Raw genomic sequence first — 18,198 nt, 5'->3', positions numbered from 1 at the left:
TAATGCATTGGCTAGGATTACCTTTTATGAGTGAAAATATAAGATAATATCATATTTTATTGTTCTTGAAATATTTATTATGTTTAAAAACTGCTCAATGGTGAAAAGTTGTTACTGTTGTTTTTAATCACTGCATATCATATTTTAAGTAACGTGTTTTTTTGTTTCTTTTCTACAATGATTTGGATATATGAATTGCATTTAAAACAAACTAAACTTGCTCATTTTGTCCCTATTTTTCAAATTTAGGTTGGCATGAATTATATTTAACAGTACTAAGTTTTTTTTTTAATGAATATTATATCAATATAATGAAGTTTAATAAAAACAAGTTTGAGAGGAGGGATGGCCCCTACGCATTATGTCATCTAACTGTACCCTGTCAAAATACATAAATACCTATGTAACCCTCTCTCTCATTTTTTGATTCATTCACATTCGTCATGGAAGGAATTCTAGATAACTCTTTGGATGATGATCTGTTTGCCCTTTCACCAGAACAGTGCCAACCTTCTGCTCTTCAGACTCCAACATCTCCTCAGACTCTGGCTTCTCCTCAGACTCTGGCTTCTCCTCAGACTGGCTTCTCCTCAGACTCTGGCGTCTCCTCAGACTTCAGCATCTCCTCAGACTCCAGCGTCTCCTCAGACTCTGGCTTCTCTTCAGACTCTGGCATCTCCTCAGACTTCATCTTCTCTTCAGACTCCAGCGTCTCCTCAGACTCTGGCTTCTCTTCAGACTCTGGCGTCTCCTCAGACTCTGGCTTCTCTTCAGACTCCGGCGTCTCCTCAGACTCTGGCTTCTCTTCAGACTCTGGCGTCTCCTCAGACTCTGGCGTCTCCTCAGACTCTGGCTCCTCTTCAGACTCCGACTTCTCCTCAGACTCTGGCTTCTCTTCAGACTCAGACTTTGGCTTCTGCTCGTCCTCAGCTATGATCAGTCATCCTTCCAACTTCATCTTTTTTGGCATTTCACCATGTAACTACAAATGGAAATAAAAACCAGAATCCCGGCTCTACACAAGTCCATTCTTCAGCCCAGCTGTCTTCTCCAGTTCGACTGAGCTCCCGTCTCCCCCTTCGCAAAATAGCAGTTATTGGCATTAAGAAATTGACTATTTCAAAACTTAAAAACTACCTCAATGAAAAGAACATTCCATTCACTTCATCTGCCCTCAAAGAAAAGTTATTTTCTCACTACCTGTCTTTAATCAACATACATCTTGATTCCAGTCGCTCTTGCAATGACGTCATCACAAATCGCCGGTCTTCTGTAACTAGACGCATTACAGCCCCCTCAGCTGATGGCGGCCACGGGCACAGCCATTTTGGAATACGTAATCCAGCAGTTCATTTTCCAGCCACAGTAAGACACGTGAGTGATTCTAATATCATCACATCCAATACTACTGCTGCTGCTCCTGTACCCAGTCCTCTTCATCAGACAATTGGTTCCAGTTCCATTAACATCCCAGCTGCCCTGTCCAGTATAGAAAAGCTACTATTATCAATACAACAAGCCAGAATAATTCAACCAGTGAATCTAGTAGGCGTCCAACAGGCCCCTGCAGATCACCTCCTGGCCCTTGGGAACCCCAGTGTCTCTGGTGTCCATTCATCCAATATGGGCATCCAGATGGCCCCCACTGTCAACAGTCCAGCCTCGTCAATGGCCCCGGGTTTGGCCGGAATCCCGCTTCACCAATCGTGGGTCTCAAGAGCCATTTCTCTCAACTCTGCAGTTGGTGTCCAGCAGGCCTCTGCTGTTAAGTTTCCTGTAAATATGCTCTCTTCCACCAATATCTTCCTGTGGGTGTCCAGCTGGCCCCCACAGTTTGCCAGTCTCTCTTCAGCCACCCTGTTCTTCCTCCCGCTGTTCTACTGCCCCCCCCCCCCCCCCCCCTGATAATGCTCTAATCTTCAATCCAAGGCCTGTCTCTCTCTCTCTTTGCCAGCAAATACTTTTAGGTGCAGATATCAATTTTGTCTCTTTGTTCATCAATGCATTATATAGCATTAGCAACAGAACAGTTGATTTTGGAGAACTCTCCGTCACTCTCAAAAACTCAGATCCACACACATTCAAAATGCTTACTATTTCTATCACCTCATTTAGTCATTACAGAGATATCATTTGTGAGGTTTACCCTGACAGGCATCATGAGTTAGACGATTACATCTCAATTATCCTTGACCTGTGTGTTCGTTTTGGTGGGACTACTATTTACGATTATCACAAAGCTTTTTCAGCAAAAGCCGCAGCCTGTCTTCAACAGTGGAATCAGCGCTTGTATTGGGGTGCTCTAGATCAGGATTTATTTTGCTGTTTCTTCACTGGTTTACTGGTTTACTGGTTTGTTTCTTGTTCCATATGTGGCTCATCTGCTCACTCTACCATAACATGCACCCAGACCGCTGCTTCTTCTTCTTCTTCTTCTTCAGTTATGTCCGTACCTAGCTGTAAAATGAATCCTCTGTCAATCTTCTTTCCTCTCTCCCATTCCAAAGATAGCTATGGCTGCCCCATTATTTTTTCAGGGGGTCGGCAAGTCTGTAATAGTTTTAATGACAGAGCTTGTTCATTTTCTTCTTGTAATTTTCTTTACATTTGCACCCATTGTGGAGAAACTCACTCTCAAGAAGTATGCCCCCGTCGACCCAAAACTTCAGCCACGACTCAAAACTACAAACCTCCCAAAGCAGATGTTCCTAAATGACTGCTAAAATTCCACTCAACCCCATAAACATTCAAGCACTTGTTCCAAATTAACCCTTCACCCTGATCCTCAGTTTGTACCTTACAAACTTGATTCATGGTTTATCTAACAGGTTTTCAATTGGGCTATACTCCTTTCCTACTTCCCCCATGATATGCAATAATCTGCAATCTGCCATTTCTTATCCTGCAGCAGTAGATTCCTTACTGCAAAAAGAGTTAGATAACAACTTCATGATCGTGATTTTCAGTACATCTAACGTTCGGATGCAGAAGTTGTTCCAAAATATTCAACACCATATCAGAAGCTATTTGCTGGATCTTGTTAAACAATTATCACATTGCCTTCATGCTCCATCTCTTAGATGATTTTTTACTTGTTGATTTTCATTATGCCACCCCCCCCCCCCCCACCCTCCGTGCAGAGTCTAATTATTCAAAGGTCAGTATTTTCAAAACTAGGGATTCCTCCAGCCGAAGAAAAAACAGCCTGTCCTTCCACATCTATAGAGTTAGTTCTAGATTCTAATTCATTTAAAGCATCTCTCCCTAAAGAAAAAATAGATAGCATTGTTATTTAAATTTTTTCTTTTCGCTACAGAGAAATATGTTCTAAACGCAATCTTCTGTCTCTTCTAGGTCACCTTAATTACGCAATGAGAATTATTCCACAGGGTCATGTGCTTCTCAGCCAGGTGTGGAGGGGTCTTAAAGCACTGAAAGATCTTTCACAGCTGCAGCTACTGACTGGGATAGTTAGCGCAACTTGTGTTATTTGTTTTACAGTTGGAAACATGAGAGGCTTGTACACGCTTTTCATGTTGTATCTCACCATTCTCTTGTTTACGAGCCAAGTAATTTTCAGCAACAAGTATTTCCTCTTTTTTTAGTTCTATTTTGTAGTGTTTTCCAAGTGCAGTTAAGCCTACTGCAGAGAGAAAGTTTTGTGAGAGTGGATTGCATGCCTGAATTAGCTCTGCTTTGATGCTAGAGAACCGCTGGTCAAGTTCAGCAAGCATCCAGTATAAACAGGGATAAAATAATTTCATCCTGAAATGATCTAATGTACTGACATCCTCACTTACACAACATGCAGATTCAACCACGAAATCCTCCATATGTTTTTGTTTCCTCCTTTGCAGAGATGTTTCCTGAATGCCAATATCGTTGTTGATACACAAAGCCCTGGCATTATCATATAGTTCTTTTGCCTTTTCATTTGTTCTCATGTTCTTCAAAGTACTGTATACTGCTTCTTTAAAATCTATTGCCTGGGCCAGGTCAAAGTTTTCTTTTTGGAGCAGCTTACGAAAGCCCTCTGTTGTGCCAGGAAGAGAATGGAACATAAAAAGACAGTACACTGTAGACAATTTCCGCAGTTTACCAACAGCAGTTGTAGACCGAATATTGGAAAGGCACTGGATGATGGCTGGAAAGTTTGTTCAGTGCATTCACAGAACGTACCTGGCAAGACCATCGAGTTTCTGAAAGCTGTACCAGTCCACTACTTTAATCCAAGTTGAGCTTGAACATCGATGAAACTTTTGTGATTTATTAGGAAAACATTAAAAGAAGGTGTACACATTTTCCAATATACTAAAAAAACTCAGTAGCTTATTTGATTGCTTTACTAGTGTGGCATAACACCAGGTTGACTTCATGTGCATAACAATGGACATAGATTGCTTCTGGGTGGTATTTCTGAAACTTAGCTTGTACACCACCACTTGCTCCACTCATAACAGATGCACCATAATATGTTTGTGCCACACACTGAAGATCATCTAATCTGTTAATTATTAGGCTGTGCTGTATCGATTCTGTGATTGCTTCTGCATTAAATTATTTTAAATCGCTGAATCCCAGAAAACGCTCTTTTACTGACCCTGTTTCTGGAACGACATATCGTACACAGAGTGCTAACTGCTCCTTATGTTTGTCCCTTGCTTCATCTGCCATTATCGCATACATTCCTGATGTCTTCAATTCATTGACTATGCTGGATGTTACTTGTTTTCAACAGCATTGAATAATTTCATTGTGAGACAAAGGGGAAAGATAGCTAGTTTTGGGTGGCGCTTTGTAATTTTGAAACGGGTCAGATCCTGTCAGCAAATTGAAGCACTCCACGAAATTTCCTCTGTTCTGTTTCGTTGTGACCGCTAAATGGTATTTCTTGTTTTCCGAGAAATAGTGTAACACCAACAGAGATACTTGTGTCTTTCTTTGATTTCATTTTCATTTGCCGCTTTTAAATGCTTCACTACATCGCCATGCACCTTACTATCTCTGAAGGCCACCCATGCCAACATGCTGGCCTTGTGCACTGCTGCCTTTTCGTGCTCTCTAAAAGAATCTAGAGCACTTTTCCAGTTGTCAAAGCCATTATTAAACAATGCATATATGTTACATCTGGTGTGTTCTGAGCCAAAATGTTTGCATGCAAAACAAAAGGTGGCATTTTTTTAACAGAGTATTCTAACCAATTATGGTTTTCAAACCAATGGTACTGAAAGGAGCATTTTTTCGACCTGAATATTTCCTGAGGATATTGAGATAACTTCAGCTGCATGGGACCATTTTCGATGTCTCCTAAATCAGGAGCCTCACAGCTTTTACTTAAAACTACAGGCCTGGCACTCCTTAAAACCACAGGCCTGGCAGAAGAAGGCTCCTTATTGGAGCCTTCTTCTGCACCTGACACTCCCTGTTTGTTCACCCTGCATTGCCTCTGATATCTGACATCCATTACCTATGGAAAAGGAAAATTACATGTAAAACAACAGACATTTTGAGTGAAGATAAATGTGTCTTTTCCCAGTCTTTTATAAAATCTATTGTCAACTTTTGATAGCGATTCATTTTTTTAAAAAACTTTTTACAGCTCTTTAATTACCAACTTTAAAACTTTCAACATATAGCTGATTTTCACCTACCTCATCTGAGTGATAAGCTCTCTTTTTTACTTTTTTGAATTTTTAAATTGAATATTTTTTTTACACGACTACACTCCTGTCTTGACCTAAATCACACTTTCTCAACTGAACTGTATGCGCCTATGTGGACGAGTCTATTATGAAAAAAAGAGGTAGAGCTGGGCCTATGTTTATTACCATGGAAGCAACATAAAAGGTATTTGAATGTTATTTTTTTTCTACTGTATTTAAATATAAACTACAAGGGTCACATACCGAGAACACTTGTGGTAGCTGTGTGTATATATCAAACTGGATGCTGTGACAGTGTGGGTCATAAAAAAGTGAACAACCTCAACAACAAAGTGTGAAATGGAATACTACATTTTCTTCTAGAATTGAAGAGAATTCAGCGAGGGTCTGATTCTGGCGCTGCCTACTCTTCTGACTTGTAATAGAGGCACGTAATTGAAAATAAAGCTTGAATTTATTGTAACTACTGATTAGTGATTCAGCGAGAACAACTCCACTCTGTGGATTCAAATGCCTTTGATATTATATTAAAATGAGGAAAGAAATTTTGAATTCTGATTTTCAAGGGCTTTTAAAATAGATTTGGGGCACTATAAAAGACATCCAGGGCACGGGCTTCATGGGCCGGTGCCCATCGACGCCCCTGGTTATGCGTTTATTTCATCTTCTTCAACTTGCCTCATCCATCAATTCTCTCTTTCATTCTATTACCATTGATTCTTTTTGTCGTGAAGAATTACGCCTATGGAAACTCCTTCTAACTTAGTGGAATGGAATAACTTTTTTCTAAGACGAATGCCTTTACTGACACTTCGCCGCCTCATAGTTTCGGAGGGTACTTTAATGAAAAATTGTTTGCTGCTTCTTGGCCCGAAGAGTTTAAATCTATTCCTATTTTTGATCAGTCATCTGCGTTGTATGAAATGTACCCACTTGCAGTAGCTGTATTTCTTTGGGGGCCTTCCTGGCCTAAAACATCTATTCTCATCCACTCACATAATTCAGCCACTGTTCAAATTATTAACAAAGGCCGTTTGTCCTATCATGAATATTTTCAGAAGAATCACTTGGTTAGCAGTTTGTCTTCAATTCATATTAAGGGCAGATCACATTCCAAGCTACATGACCCAGATTGCTGATGCACTCTCGTTTTCAATTTCAGAAATTCAGACTTGGCTCCAGAAGTGGATCTACATCCATCCCTGATTCCTCCCTTTTTAGACCTAACATTTCTGTAAATCATGCTGTCTATCCCCTTAACTTACGGAATTCCAGATCACCTCATCAAATAACTTGTTCGGTGGTCATCAGAAGCATATCAATTATATATAAGAACTATATACTAGCCTACAGATGCCTTGACCAGACTGCACCCAGCTACCTCCAGACCCTCATCTCTCCCTACACCCCCACTCGACCTCTCAGCTCCGCCTGCACTAGAAGACTAGCTCTACCTCCGCTTTCTTGCTCTTATTGTATTACTTGTATTGTAACACTTGAAATGTATTTGCTTACGATTGTAAGTCGCCCTGGATAAGGGTGTCTGCTAAGAAATAAATAATAATAATAATAATAAAAGGCTTTCACTCAACTCAAATCTATCCTGCAGTATTGCGACCTGCTCTGAGTTTTGGGGGTCTCCTGCCTCATCCAAACGGCCAGGTAGTGCTCCCTCAAACCAAGCAGGTTTGATGCCAGATTGTTTTCCAGTCAACCTCCACATACCTTGCATTGTTTGCATTTTCATTATCATAAATACAATCTTTAAACTCATATTCTGTGTCTGGGGGGTTGTCCTGAAACTACTGAATAATAACTGGTGAGCATTATTTTTTCAATGGGCTCATCCAGTTGAAACACACGCTCATTTATACCAGCAACAGAGCGTGACCCCAGCGTGAGCTGTCAATGTCAAACCACAATTCTCCAATGAGTACCTGATGAAGAAAGCCCACCACGTCCAATGAGAATCAGGTAAATCCAAGAGAAACGCTCGTTTCCGACATTGCAACTACCTCGGCAACAGGCTCTGCATTAAATTTTCGGGCCGATACCGAATTCCATGAGGGAGTCACCGTAAACATTTATAAATCGGCCACTTGAAAAATCTCCCATCCACAAAGATGCTTTGTAATACATTCTGATTCTGACTGAAGATAAACCACTTCTCACAAAAAGGTAAACTGAAATGTTAGCAAACACAAACACCCTCGGAACAAACTAGTGAACATAAAAATGGCACAATATATTTTTTTTTATAGTAGGTCATTTTAACACGATCCACAACACCTGATTCCTTGAAAACCACAAGAAAATTGCTGTTTTAAAGTTACAAGTTTTAACTGTTCACTTTGGTCACAGTCGCGTTACAACTGCTTAGTACAGACCAAACTTTAGAACTCTGGCAGGAAAAAAATTGCTCACCAGAGATTATGAAAAATACAGCATGGGGTAGTGTGAGAATTAAATGCCCACCCTCGGGGTGCAATGCTTGTAGCATCCTACGGAGCCTGGTAGGGGACATGAAAGAAAAAATGTGTATCTCATGCACGTCTTACTATCTTGTGGCCACGAGATAGTAAGTCGTATGCACAAGATATATATTTTTTTCTCTCATGACCCCTACCAGGCTCTGTAGTATCCCACCCCTCAGGTGTGCATTAAATTCTCATATCGCACACTACCCCATGCATTATTTTCTCTTTTTCTCTAACTCTATAAAAATTATCACAAAAAACGTATGCCTAACAAAATTTAAAAGCATGAAAACAATGAGCCATTTTAGTTTTTTTTTTCTACAAGACACTGCTGTTATAGGTAACGTACTGTACCAAAACACAACTTTGTGGTGTGACATTTGTATACTCTTAAACTCCACTTGGTATCCCTGAACAGATAATTGTCCACTCTTCAGATTTATGCAAAACATTTTATTAATGATGAATCCCACAAGTGCAGTGATACTCCAGAGGCCGGTTTTTCAAAACATAATCTGGATCAAGTGATCTGTATTCTGTAATCCTAGATTTTGTGATCAAGATTCCTTTAACAAAAAAATGGATTCCATAATCATAATTACTTGTAATGTGGATAGAAGTAATCCAGCAGTGACATATTCTGAAAAAAACAAATCAAAACGATCCAAATAAAAGAAATCTGGAACACAAAATATCAGAAAACAAAATCCGGATCACTGTTTTCCAGATTAAAAGTTTTGAAAAACTGGCTCCAGATGTTATCCATATATATATATATATATATATATATATATATATATATATATATATATATATATATATATATATATGGTGAAATACAGTAAAACATTACATCAAAGGTCCACAATTTAGGGTTAAAGATTTATAAATAAAGCTTAGTTAATACACACACACATACAGAAACAATATTAACAGAAATATATAAATAATTTACAATTGTATTTACAAGGATTTTTGAAATACTGTGCTTTAAAGAGTACCTAGCTTAATAGGGTGTAAAGTGCAAGCATTATCACAGAACATTGTTTTATCTTTTAAAGTACAAAACATAATTATAGTATTTGCAGAATAAACACATAAACAATAGAATATTTATATAATTGAAAAAAATCATTCAGTTTGGTGGTTGAAGAGGTAGATCACTTTTATATAGTTTTGAAATCTCATTTTAAAATAGTTTTCTTCACAGTTGCAGTCCTTAAACTGGGTATAAGCAGCAGTGTGGGTGTTAATGAATGAATGCTTTCTCTGCCAGGTTGATAAGCACTGCCAAATCTGTGACATCATTCTCCAATGCTGACCATCTGACACATTCCATAAGTACACATGTCTTTGAAAACAAAACACAGGCTTAAGCAGGAGACATCTCTTCTGCATTGAGCTTTTCTTCCAAAGGGCCTGCTGGGAGAAAAAAAAATCAAAATAATCATTTCAACATTCTACTTATTAGAACCAATAACGTAAACTACAATCCACTACAAGCCAACCTCTCTAACTATAAAGTGTGATGCTTTCTTGATTAAAAAAGGGAAATAAAAAAATGTGTTACAGAACACCCTGCAGTGTTACAAAAAACACATTACTTTACCTTTGCTGTATACAGCCAAATTTTTCAGAAAATGTTGGATTGTTTTGTTATTTTTAAATCAACTGGGAAATACAGTTTTCAACATCAACTGGAGTGTTTGCTAGGAGACAGAATGTCTCTTATAAGCATCGCAGTGTATCCAAAACATGTTCCCTTCTACAACAATGCAGCTGCTACGACTGAAATGTGTGGTGTATTGTGGGAACACAAAACAAGTAATGTTGCAGGAGGAGCATGATCTGGATACACTGCAACGTTTATAAGAGAAACTGTGTTTCTCTTGGGCACGCGAAAGAGCAAAAGCTGTAGTAGTTTTTGCAAATGTTTTTTGTGCATACTGCAGGTTGTTGTAAACAAGCATTGCAATTCAAGGGATTTATTTTCTTTCACCTTAGGAACCCACTTATTCAAAGTGACATCACTAGAAGAATTAGAGCTGGAAACAGTATGTGAAATACTGTTATTACGGTATCAAGTTGGACAAAATTGTTGTACGTCTAGAATGGCACCACTTAAGAGACTTACATTCTGTTCTGTTTTAAAAGCCATTTTCCTTTCATCAGTTTTAGTACTGCTTTCGCTTTCCAAGCATTTTTCAATTCAAAGTTTTTATTTCATTTGTTAGTGCAGTGTCAGATTTATGTTATATGAACTCTCAATGTCATTTCAGTGTGTATACTGTAGGGTATATCTCTCTACTGTTTGTTATCTATCAAGGAGAGAGTCTGGAAAAGGTGGCAGGGCCTTCTGCCAAGTAGCCATGTGGGCCTGACTTGAATAAGCGAAACGAATCATCGGAAATCTTGATATCAGTAATACAAGACTGAACTTCTGATCAGATGGTGTCAGTTGTATATTAAGTAGCACACAACGATTTTAAGTCAACATTGCTTCCACTGTGCTCTGTATAAAGGCAATGGTACTACAATGAAAGAATGGTGTAAAAATGGCTTCTAAAATGTTGTGTAAACTGCAACAATCCATTGTGCTTTTTTTGCTTCTAAATGAATTACTTCCCCATTACGTGTTTATCTATCATTGTTGTTTGGTTTACAAATAAAAACCTGTGATTAGTTTGGTTATGTTACTGTACAGTCCTCTAGCAATAGAAATAAAAAAAATACACAGATCAGCCATAACAAATGCATAGCAAAATAAGTATGTCCCTGGATAGTAATAAATACTAAGATATAAAAATATCTTCCAAACACATTCTACTTCACACCTTCACATATAAACTAAATGTGTATCAACTGGGTCATAGTAAGTTAACCTACCTTTGGTTTTCTTTATTCTTCTGATTACAAAACAAGCAACTGTCATGATAATCGGAGCTGCGATACAGAGGATCACCAAGACGACTACACCAGGACTAAGAACATTTGTTACTGAAAATCAAAAAATAAAATCATGTTAGAATTTGTGTTTAAATATTAATTTCAATTCTTTAAATGAAATGCCCCCTCTTCACGGTACTAAGAAAAAAAACCTAAAATTGATAATATTGTATTGCATTGACTTCAATTGTAGCAATCTGGGCAGAAATGGCACATGAGTTTTTGTTTTATTATGCTGGTCTGCAAAAGAAGCTATTAAAAGAGTTGAAACTCTCCTATCAGGAAATCGCCAACTTCATCCTGTGGTAAGAACTCTCCTAATCTTAACACTGGCAATGAAATATGTAAAAAAATAATAATAATAATTACTAGGAAAATACCCAAATGTTCTCATAGTTGTTTACATTTGAAAAACAAAAAACACACTGTCATGACAACAGTGTCTGGAAAGCACCAATCTTTCCAACTGGCTATGGCAAGAACAGAATTGAATCATCTCCCTGATGCAGCTTATCTGCTTGTGCATGGGGAGTACTCTTGCCAGGAGATATACTTTGCCACGAGTCATTATTTAAAGAGCTGCTGCACACAACCACTGACCATATGGTGCAAAACAACACACACCACAGAGCAAAAACAGCACGAGTGAAGAAAGCACAATAGTTTGGTAAGGATTTCTATTTTAATTGGTGATTTGATTTTTTAACCTAGGATAGAGTGCCACCTAGAGGTCACTAAATATAACCAGCAGAAAGTCAAATTCAAATGTTTGACACAAAGTATACACTACAAACAAACACTTACATGTTCTCTTGTCTTCTCTAATACTGATGTTTTTCTCAATTTCCTGATTCAGTGTAGAGTGGCTTACAAAGCAGCTGATTTCTTCAGCAAGGAAACTTGACAGATCCAGTGTAAGGTTGCTGGTGACTGTCACAATCCCATTACGATCTATGCTGCTTTGCACGGCATTCGAAGTGACACTTTCTGATGCGTTCCATCTGATCTTAGGGGCTGGTTTCCCAGTGGCCGAGCAGCTCACCACTGCTGTATTTTCAGACTCTGTAGAGATTGTTTCAATATTGATCTCAGAAATACCTGTAAAAATAAAAATAAAATCATGATTCATTCGGTATTCATTGGACTTTCCTCACTCTGTCTTGGGTGCTTTTTCAATACAACGACCCGGGACTTCCAGTTTCTGCTGTTGCTCTATACATACTGTAATTTCAGTTTCACTTCTGTGTTCATTTAAATAAATACAAACTCACGTGTTAAGAAAAAAAAAAAAAAAACCCTTGGCCCAGATTTCCACTATGAGAACATTGTTCACGTCATATACTTATGACAATACAGTACAGAATGGGAAATTCGTCCACACTGAAAATGCTGTAGGATCTTGATTTCTAGGGAAAGGTTAACAGGTGGGTTTCGAGCCACGAATAATAACACATTTTGGCACTGAAGTTAATATACTTAATACATATTTAAATACAAATTATATGTTCACTTACACTTTTCATAGAAACTAATATAAAACAGAAACACCTTTTACATTATAAGTACTGTTTATATACTGTACACATTTTGGAACTTCCACACTGACATTTTTAACCTGACTTCGGAATCTCCATTGATCGTAATAACCATTTTACAGTAGTGTGATCTTAGCATCAAATGCAATTGCTTCTGTAGTGCAGTCAACTGTTTGTGTTTTTTTTGTAACAATGCTTGCACTTCCACGCACCTCAGAAACCAATTATGGTAATATAAAGTTCGTATTTGAGACAGTTTCTGATGTATGAGTTATGCTAAAACATATGAAACATTAGTGTTAAACCAAGCACAGTAATGGTGTAAAACCAAACTTTTTAAAAAAATAACTTATTAAAAATAAAACCCAATGCTCATAACAGTTATGCTTTCTTTCTAGTGTATTTTTAAAAAGTATATATTTATTACATTGATCGTGTAATCCTCTTGTTGCTGTATTATACCACCATAAATAAACACAATGTAGCCTAGGGAGGCATATTGCATGTATAGCGACACGTGGTTTCCAGAAAATAGTAATTATATTCTTACCAAGAACAGTAAAGCAGGATCTTCCAGTAATCGATCCTTGTGGGTATGTGTTGAACAAACACATATAACACCCTTCGTCCTCCGGTTGAACGTTATGAATAGTTATCGATGATTCATTTAATCCTAGCAACGAGAAATTCACTCTTTGGTGGTACGGTTCCAGGACTTTTGCTCCAAATGTAACGCTGTAGGTAGCCATGTTCTCCAAAGCTTTATCCTTCTGCTTCTGCCAGGTAACTTGTTTCACTTTGGGATCTGACAGACTGCATCTGAAGGTGAAGTCTTTATTTAAAACAGCCGTGGATCCATCCGATTGAACTGTTACGGTAGTACCTGAACCAACACAAACGCGACAGTAAGAAACAATGTATATATATATATATATATATATATATTGCAGAACTACACACTCTCTCTTTCTCGTGCTAAATAATAATAATAATACTTTTAACTTTTAATCAGACAGCCCAACATTTTGTATTGTGATAGTACATTTATTATGACTGCTACGACTAATACGACTACTTTAATAAGTCACTTACCGGTACATTCAGTCAATACAACGAGCATAAGCAGGGTGAAATACCTCACAGAAACATACATCATTCTGCAGTAGTAAATATTCACTGATAATTAAAGCTAACCCGAGAAGTTTGACCGTTCCAGACGCTCGCTGGATAGCAGTGTACTGGAAGTTTACACCGCTCATGATTCTTATAAGCATAAAAAAGGGGACTTACTCAAGTTACTGCTGGGAAGTTTCATGATAACATGAAATGTGTGTGCGTGTGTTTATTCCCTAAGAGGTATACCATTTCTCACAGACTAATATTACTTTCAGTTCAAATGTATTCGATAGTCTGTGGAGAACAAACAAAATGTGCAAAACATACTGATTTTTTGCATTTGTAGACTTGTCAATAACTACCTTCATCTTGAGCAACTCAGCAATTTGGGGTATATATTCCTCCTCAGTTGACCTGCTGTAGGAATTGCTCCTTAATTTATTACATGTTTGTTCAGAAATGCATGTAGTTTTGGATTTATCCATTTTTTCCAGGGGAATATTAGCACAAACAAATGCCTATGTCAAATTGAAAATAACATCTCGTCGGCGTTCATAATTTTCGTTCCCCTTAAGTTTATTACTGGAGGACGCCGTCTATCTCAACCTTTTGTTTTCTGTGTTTTTCTGATGATAAATATCGGTCTGTTGTTGACTTTCGAGTATGGTCGAAAGATAAATTGAAAGGTGTGCAAAATAAATTATACCCATCGGTGTACAGAGCACCAGGTGGATATTGTTGCGTGCGTTTGTTCAATGAAATGCGTTTTGCGATGTCTTTGACTCCATGTTTAGGTCTCTCGATTTTTCTTTTAACGCATCAGTTTATTCAATTACCAATTATACTCCTCATAATTAGCTTTTATTTTTCTAATTATTCAAAGTGTAATGTGTTGATTTCACTCCATATCAACTGTCTCACTAAGTGGGTGATTAAGTGCATATGTTCAGTCATAGTCACTCAAGTGTGTCATGGTCAAGGATGAATCATCGAGTGATTAAAAAGAAACCAAAAACATTTTGTCAATGTCCATCATTTATATACCTCATTTTTTTCAAAAATAAATGTTTTATAATGGTGATAAGTTTCTTTTGATGCTCAGTATATTAATCTAGATGGTGCTGTGTAATGCCAAGTCTTTTATAGCTAATTGTGTATGTATGTGTATGTATTGCACGTTTGGTATTCACGTTAAAACAATGGAGTCGTTATTTGAATCTGGTGTCAGGCATATTTTCCTTCAACATTGTCTTTTACATTGTTATAACAGTATTAATTTGGGGGGGGGGGCTGTTCTGGTTCCTTGTCCAGGGGCCCACGTTATCGGCTCATTTGTACAGCGGTATTGGCGCTATGCATTAGATCGAGAGGTCCCGGGTTCGCACCCACCCTCCGCCTGTGTGTGGATTGTGTGTGGATTAAGGAGGTTGTGTGGTCCAGTGGTTAAAGAAAAGGGCTTGTAACCATGAGGTCTACGGTTCAAATCCCACCTCAGCCACTGACTCATTGTGTGACCCTGAGCAAGTCACTTAACCTCCTTGTGCTCCGTCTTTCGGATGAGACGTAGTTGTAAGTGACTCCGCAGCTGATGCATAGTTCACACACCCTAGTCTCTGTAAGTCGCCTTGGATAAAGGCGTCTGCTAAATAAACAAATAATAATTGCCTCGCTTGTGTGATGTGCCTACATGCGTTAACCTATGTCGGGCGCCCCCAGAAATATTTCACATGCTACGCAAAACTGAATCACATCACATAAAATGCTGAACGCGTGGGAGCCAGTGCTGTATGATGTTGGAAAAAAGATGTGATTCACCTTTTACTGTAATGAATCAAGTCAAGTGAACAAATAACACTTTTATCCTGTAAACTGCTCAGTGAACCGCCACCAGGTGGTTTTCATTACAATATCTGTGTTGTCATCTGGGATATCCTTATCTCTATAACATTTTATATTTGGTCATTTTGTTATTCTGTGTATCTGTCATGAAACTAAATATCACAAAGATTTCCAGGAAGAGACCTTCCCCTTAGCGTTTCACGTGCCATTAGTGGGATGTTTCAGTTCAAGTTCCCATTTTTCTATTGCAGTTAGTCTTGGGGGATGCCACATTTTTGTAAACTTACGATAAAGGAACCAACAGTTACCAATAAATTCTTCATTGATGACTAACCACATAAGTCCATGAAATTGGAGATGGGATTTTGGATATGTACCACCTTCAGAACACTGTATTAGTAAAGGTCTATCTGTAATGTTTAAAATCAGATATCAGTTAAATATTATATTCAGAATAAGAGGTGGTCCTTAAGCTTGACCCCTGATCCTTAGTCATGTAGAATGTAGTAGTTATGTCAGTAACATATATATCCCCACCATGGCTTTAAATTCACAATTAGAGCTTTCGGTATGATACCTTCGTATAGCCGCTGAATCTGATCTTTGTACTAAAACCAGTATTACTTACCTAGTCATGAAACACAACTTAAGCTACATAATGTTAATACCAGGTTTCATTACAATTGGATAAGTGGTTCTCCAAATATTGGCAAACAATGTAAGTCTGTGTGATGAACAGGGCAGCAGTGTAGAGTAGTGGTTAGGGCTCTGGACTCTTGACCGGAGGGTTGTGGGTTCGATCCCCAGTGGGGAACACTGCTGTTGTACCCTTGAGCAAGGTACTTTACCAAGATTTCTCCAGTAAAAACCCAACTGTATAAATGGGTAATTGTATGTAAAAATAATGTGATATCTGTATAATGTGAAATAATGTATAATGTGATATCTTGTAACAATTGTAAGTCGCCCTGGATAAGGGCGTCTGCTAAGAAATAAATAATAATAATAATAATAAGTAGACTGATGTCAGACAGATAGGCCCACCTCCCATAGATGATCAGTAATTTATATTAAATATTGCTTATACCAAGTTTCATAAGACCTGGATATGTGGTTCTCCAGAGAAATGGAAAAGTGTGTGACGTACATACAACGTACAGCCACCCCCACTATTCTCATGCGTTGTATTCCCCAGATTGGGTTTTTGGTTAACATTTTACAGGAAACACTTGATAAAAAGGGTAACAGAGTAATTCAGTTTTCGGCAGTCAGTTATTATGCAAGTCAGTTCTCCCTGTAAAGCCCATATATGGTAACGCCTGCCAAGATACATCGGCGTTTCCAACATTACAAGTACTTGAAATCCAACCAATACTGATGATAGAGGGTTTTGAGAAACAGATATTACAGCTGCAATTTACGCCTGTACTCCTCGTGGACTACATAACTTTAGACTGCCAGTTTTTTAGAAACAGACTGAGTGAAAACAAAAGTGAAAACAAGGGACAGTTTTGCTGTGAGAGTACACAGATCAGGCGAGGTTTCAGGTACTGATGCTATTAAATTGTCTGAGATTACTGACAACCAGCCATATATCAATAGCCTATACTGTGGGATCACTGCAGATAATAATACAGACCCGGCATTATGTATGCTCAGAATTCCCTCAATTATTAGAGGTCTATATAAAAGCAAGATACAGTATAAGATCAAAACATATACCCTTAAGTCACATTTTTTTAAATTTACATTTGTAGACATTCTGCTTGTTTATGTGAATTATATGGGTTACTAGAAGTTGCCCTGCAAAAGCTTACATATGGATTACAGTTTAACATACCATACAGTACATACATGACAGGATCAGCACACCTACTGATGATAGAATTATCGCTGCTATTTGGGCAGCAGCAGTGTGGAGTAGTGGTTAGGGCTCTGGACTCTTGACCGGAGGGTCGTGGGTTCAATCCCAGGTGGAGGACACTGCTGCTGTGGGAAAGGTACTTTACCTAGATTGCACCAGTAAAAACCCAACTGTATAAATGGGTAATTGGATGTAAAAATAATGTGTAAAAAATAATGTGATATAACAATTGTAAGTTGCCCTGGATAAGGGTGTCTGCTAAGAAATAAATAATAAAATAATAATAATATTTGTGCAACTTTCCTAGGCTCCCTTTAAAACAAGACAGTATTAATACAATTATGCCTTAAATGTATTAATACAATTATCCCTTAAATACATTTAAGATACAAATTCAAGTCATGTATTTGTATCTGACTGCATGGGGTACTGTTGATTTCTGTCTATAGTCTGAAAAATAAAATACAATTTTGATCATATTCCTTTACGCAGTTCCTTTTTGGACACATTTTATTTCAATTCTGTAAAATACCATTCTTATATACTGGGGGGGGGGGGGGGGGGGGCTGTATAACCCATTCTAAATCATTGATTCTGTTAGAACTCATTATATAACTCCTGTTGTCTGTACATAACAGGGGTCCTATTTAGAACCTAAACAAACAAACAAAAAGGTTCCAAAGAAAGTCCATAAGAACCATATGGTTTTATATAGATATTGGAATAAGGTGATTTATTTTTTTCTTCTGTGCTGCACC

At 37.9% G+C, this 18,198-nt stretch overlaps 1 protein-coding gene across 1 annotated transcript; it reads right to left on the bottom strand.

The window, feature by feature from the left end:
* Nucleotides 1–8,976: 8,976 nt before the first annotated feature.
* LOC117405148 (OX-2 membrane glycoprotein-like) lies at nt 8,977–13,857 on the bottom strand. Its single transcript, XM_034007975.3, has 5 exons — nt 13,714–13,857; nt 13,172–13,504; nt 11,891–12,184; nt 11,027–11,137; nt 8,977–9,562 (listed from the first exon to the last, which is right to left on the bottom strand). The coding sequence occupies exons 1-5, from the start codon at nt 13,775–13,777 to the stop codon at nt 9,513–9,515; spliced, it is 852 nt and encodes a 283-aa protein (XP_033863866.1). The 5' UTR covers nt 13,778–13,857; the 3' UTR covers nt 8,977–9,512.
* Between the last annotated feature and the right edge of the window lie 4,341 nt (nt 13,858–18,198).

The sequence above is a fragment of the Acipenser ruthenus genome, chromosome 9 (assembly GCF_902713425.1).
Source record: "Acipenser ruthenus chromosome 9, fAciRut3.2 maternal haplotype, whole genome shotgun sequence".
Taxonomy (NCBI): Eukaryota; Metazoa; Chordata; class Actinopteri; order Acipenseriformes; family Acipenseridae; genus Acipenser; species Acipenser ruthenus.
Note: the sequence above shows the minus strand (reverse complement) of the source record. Positions and strands in the feature narration are given on the sequence as shown.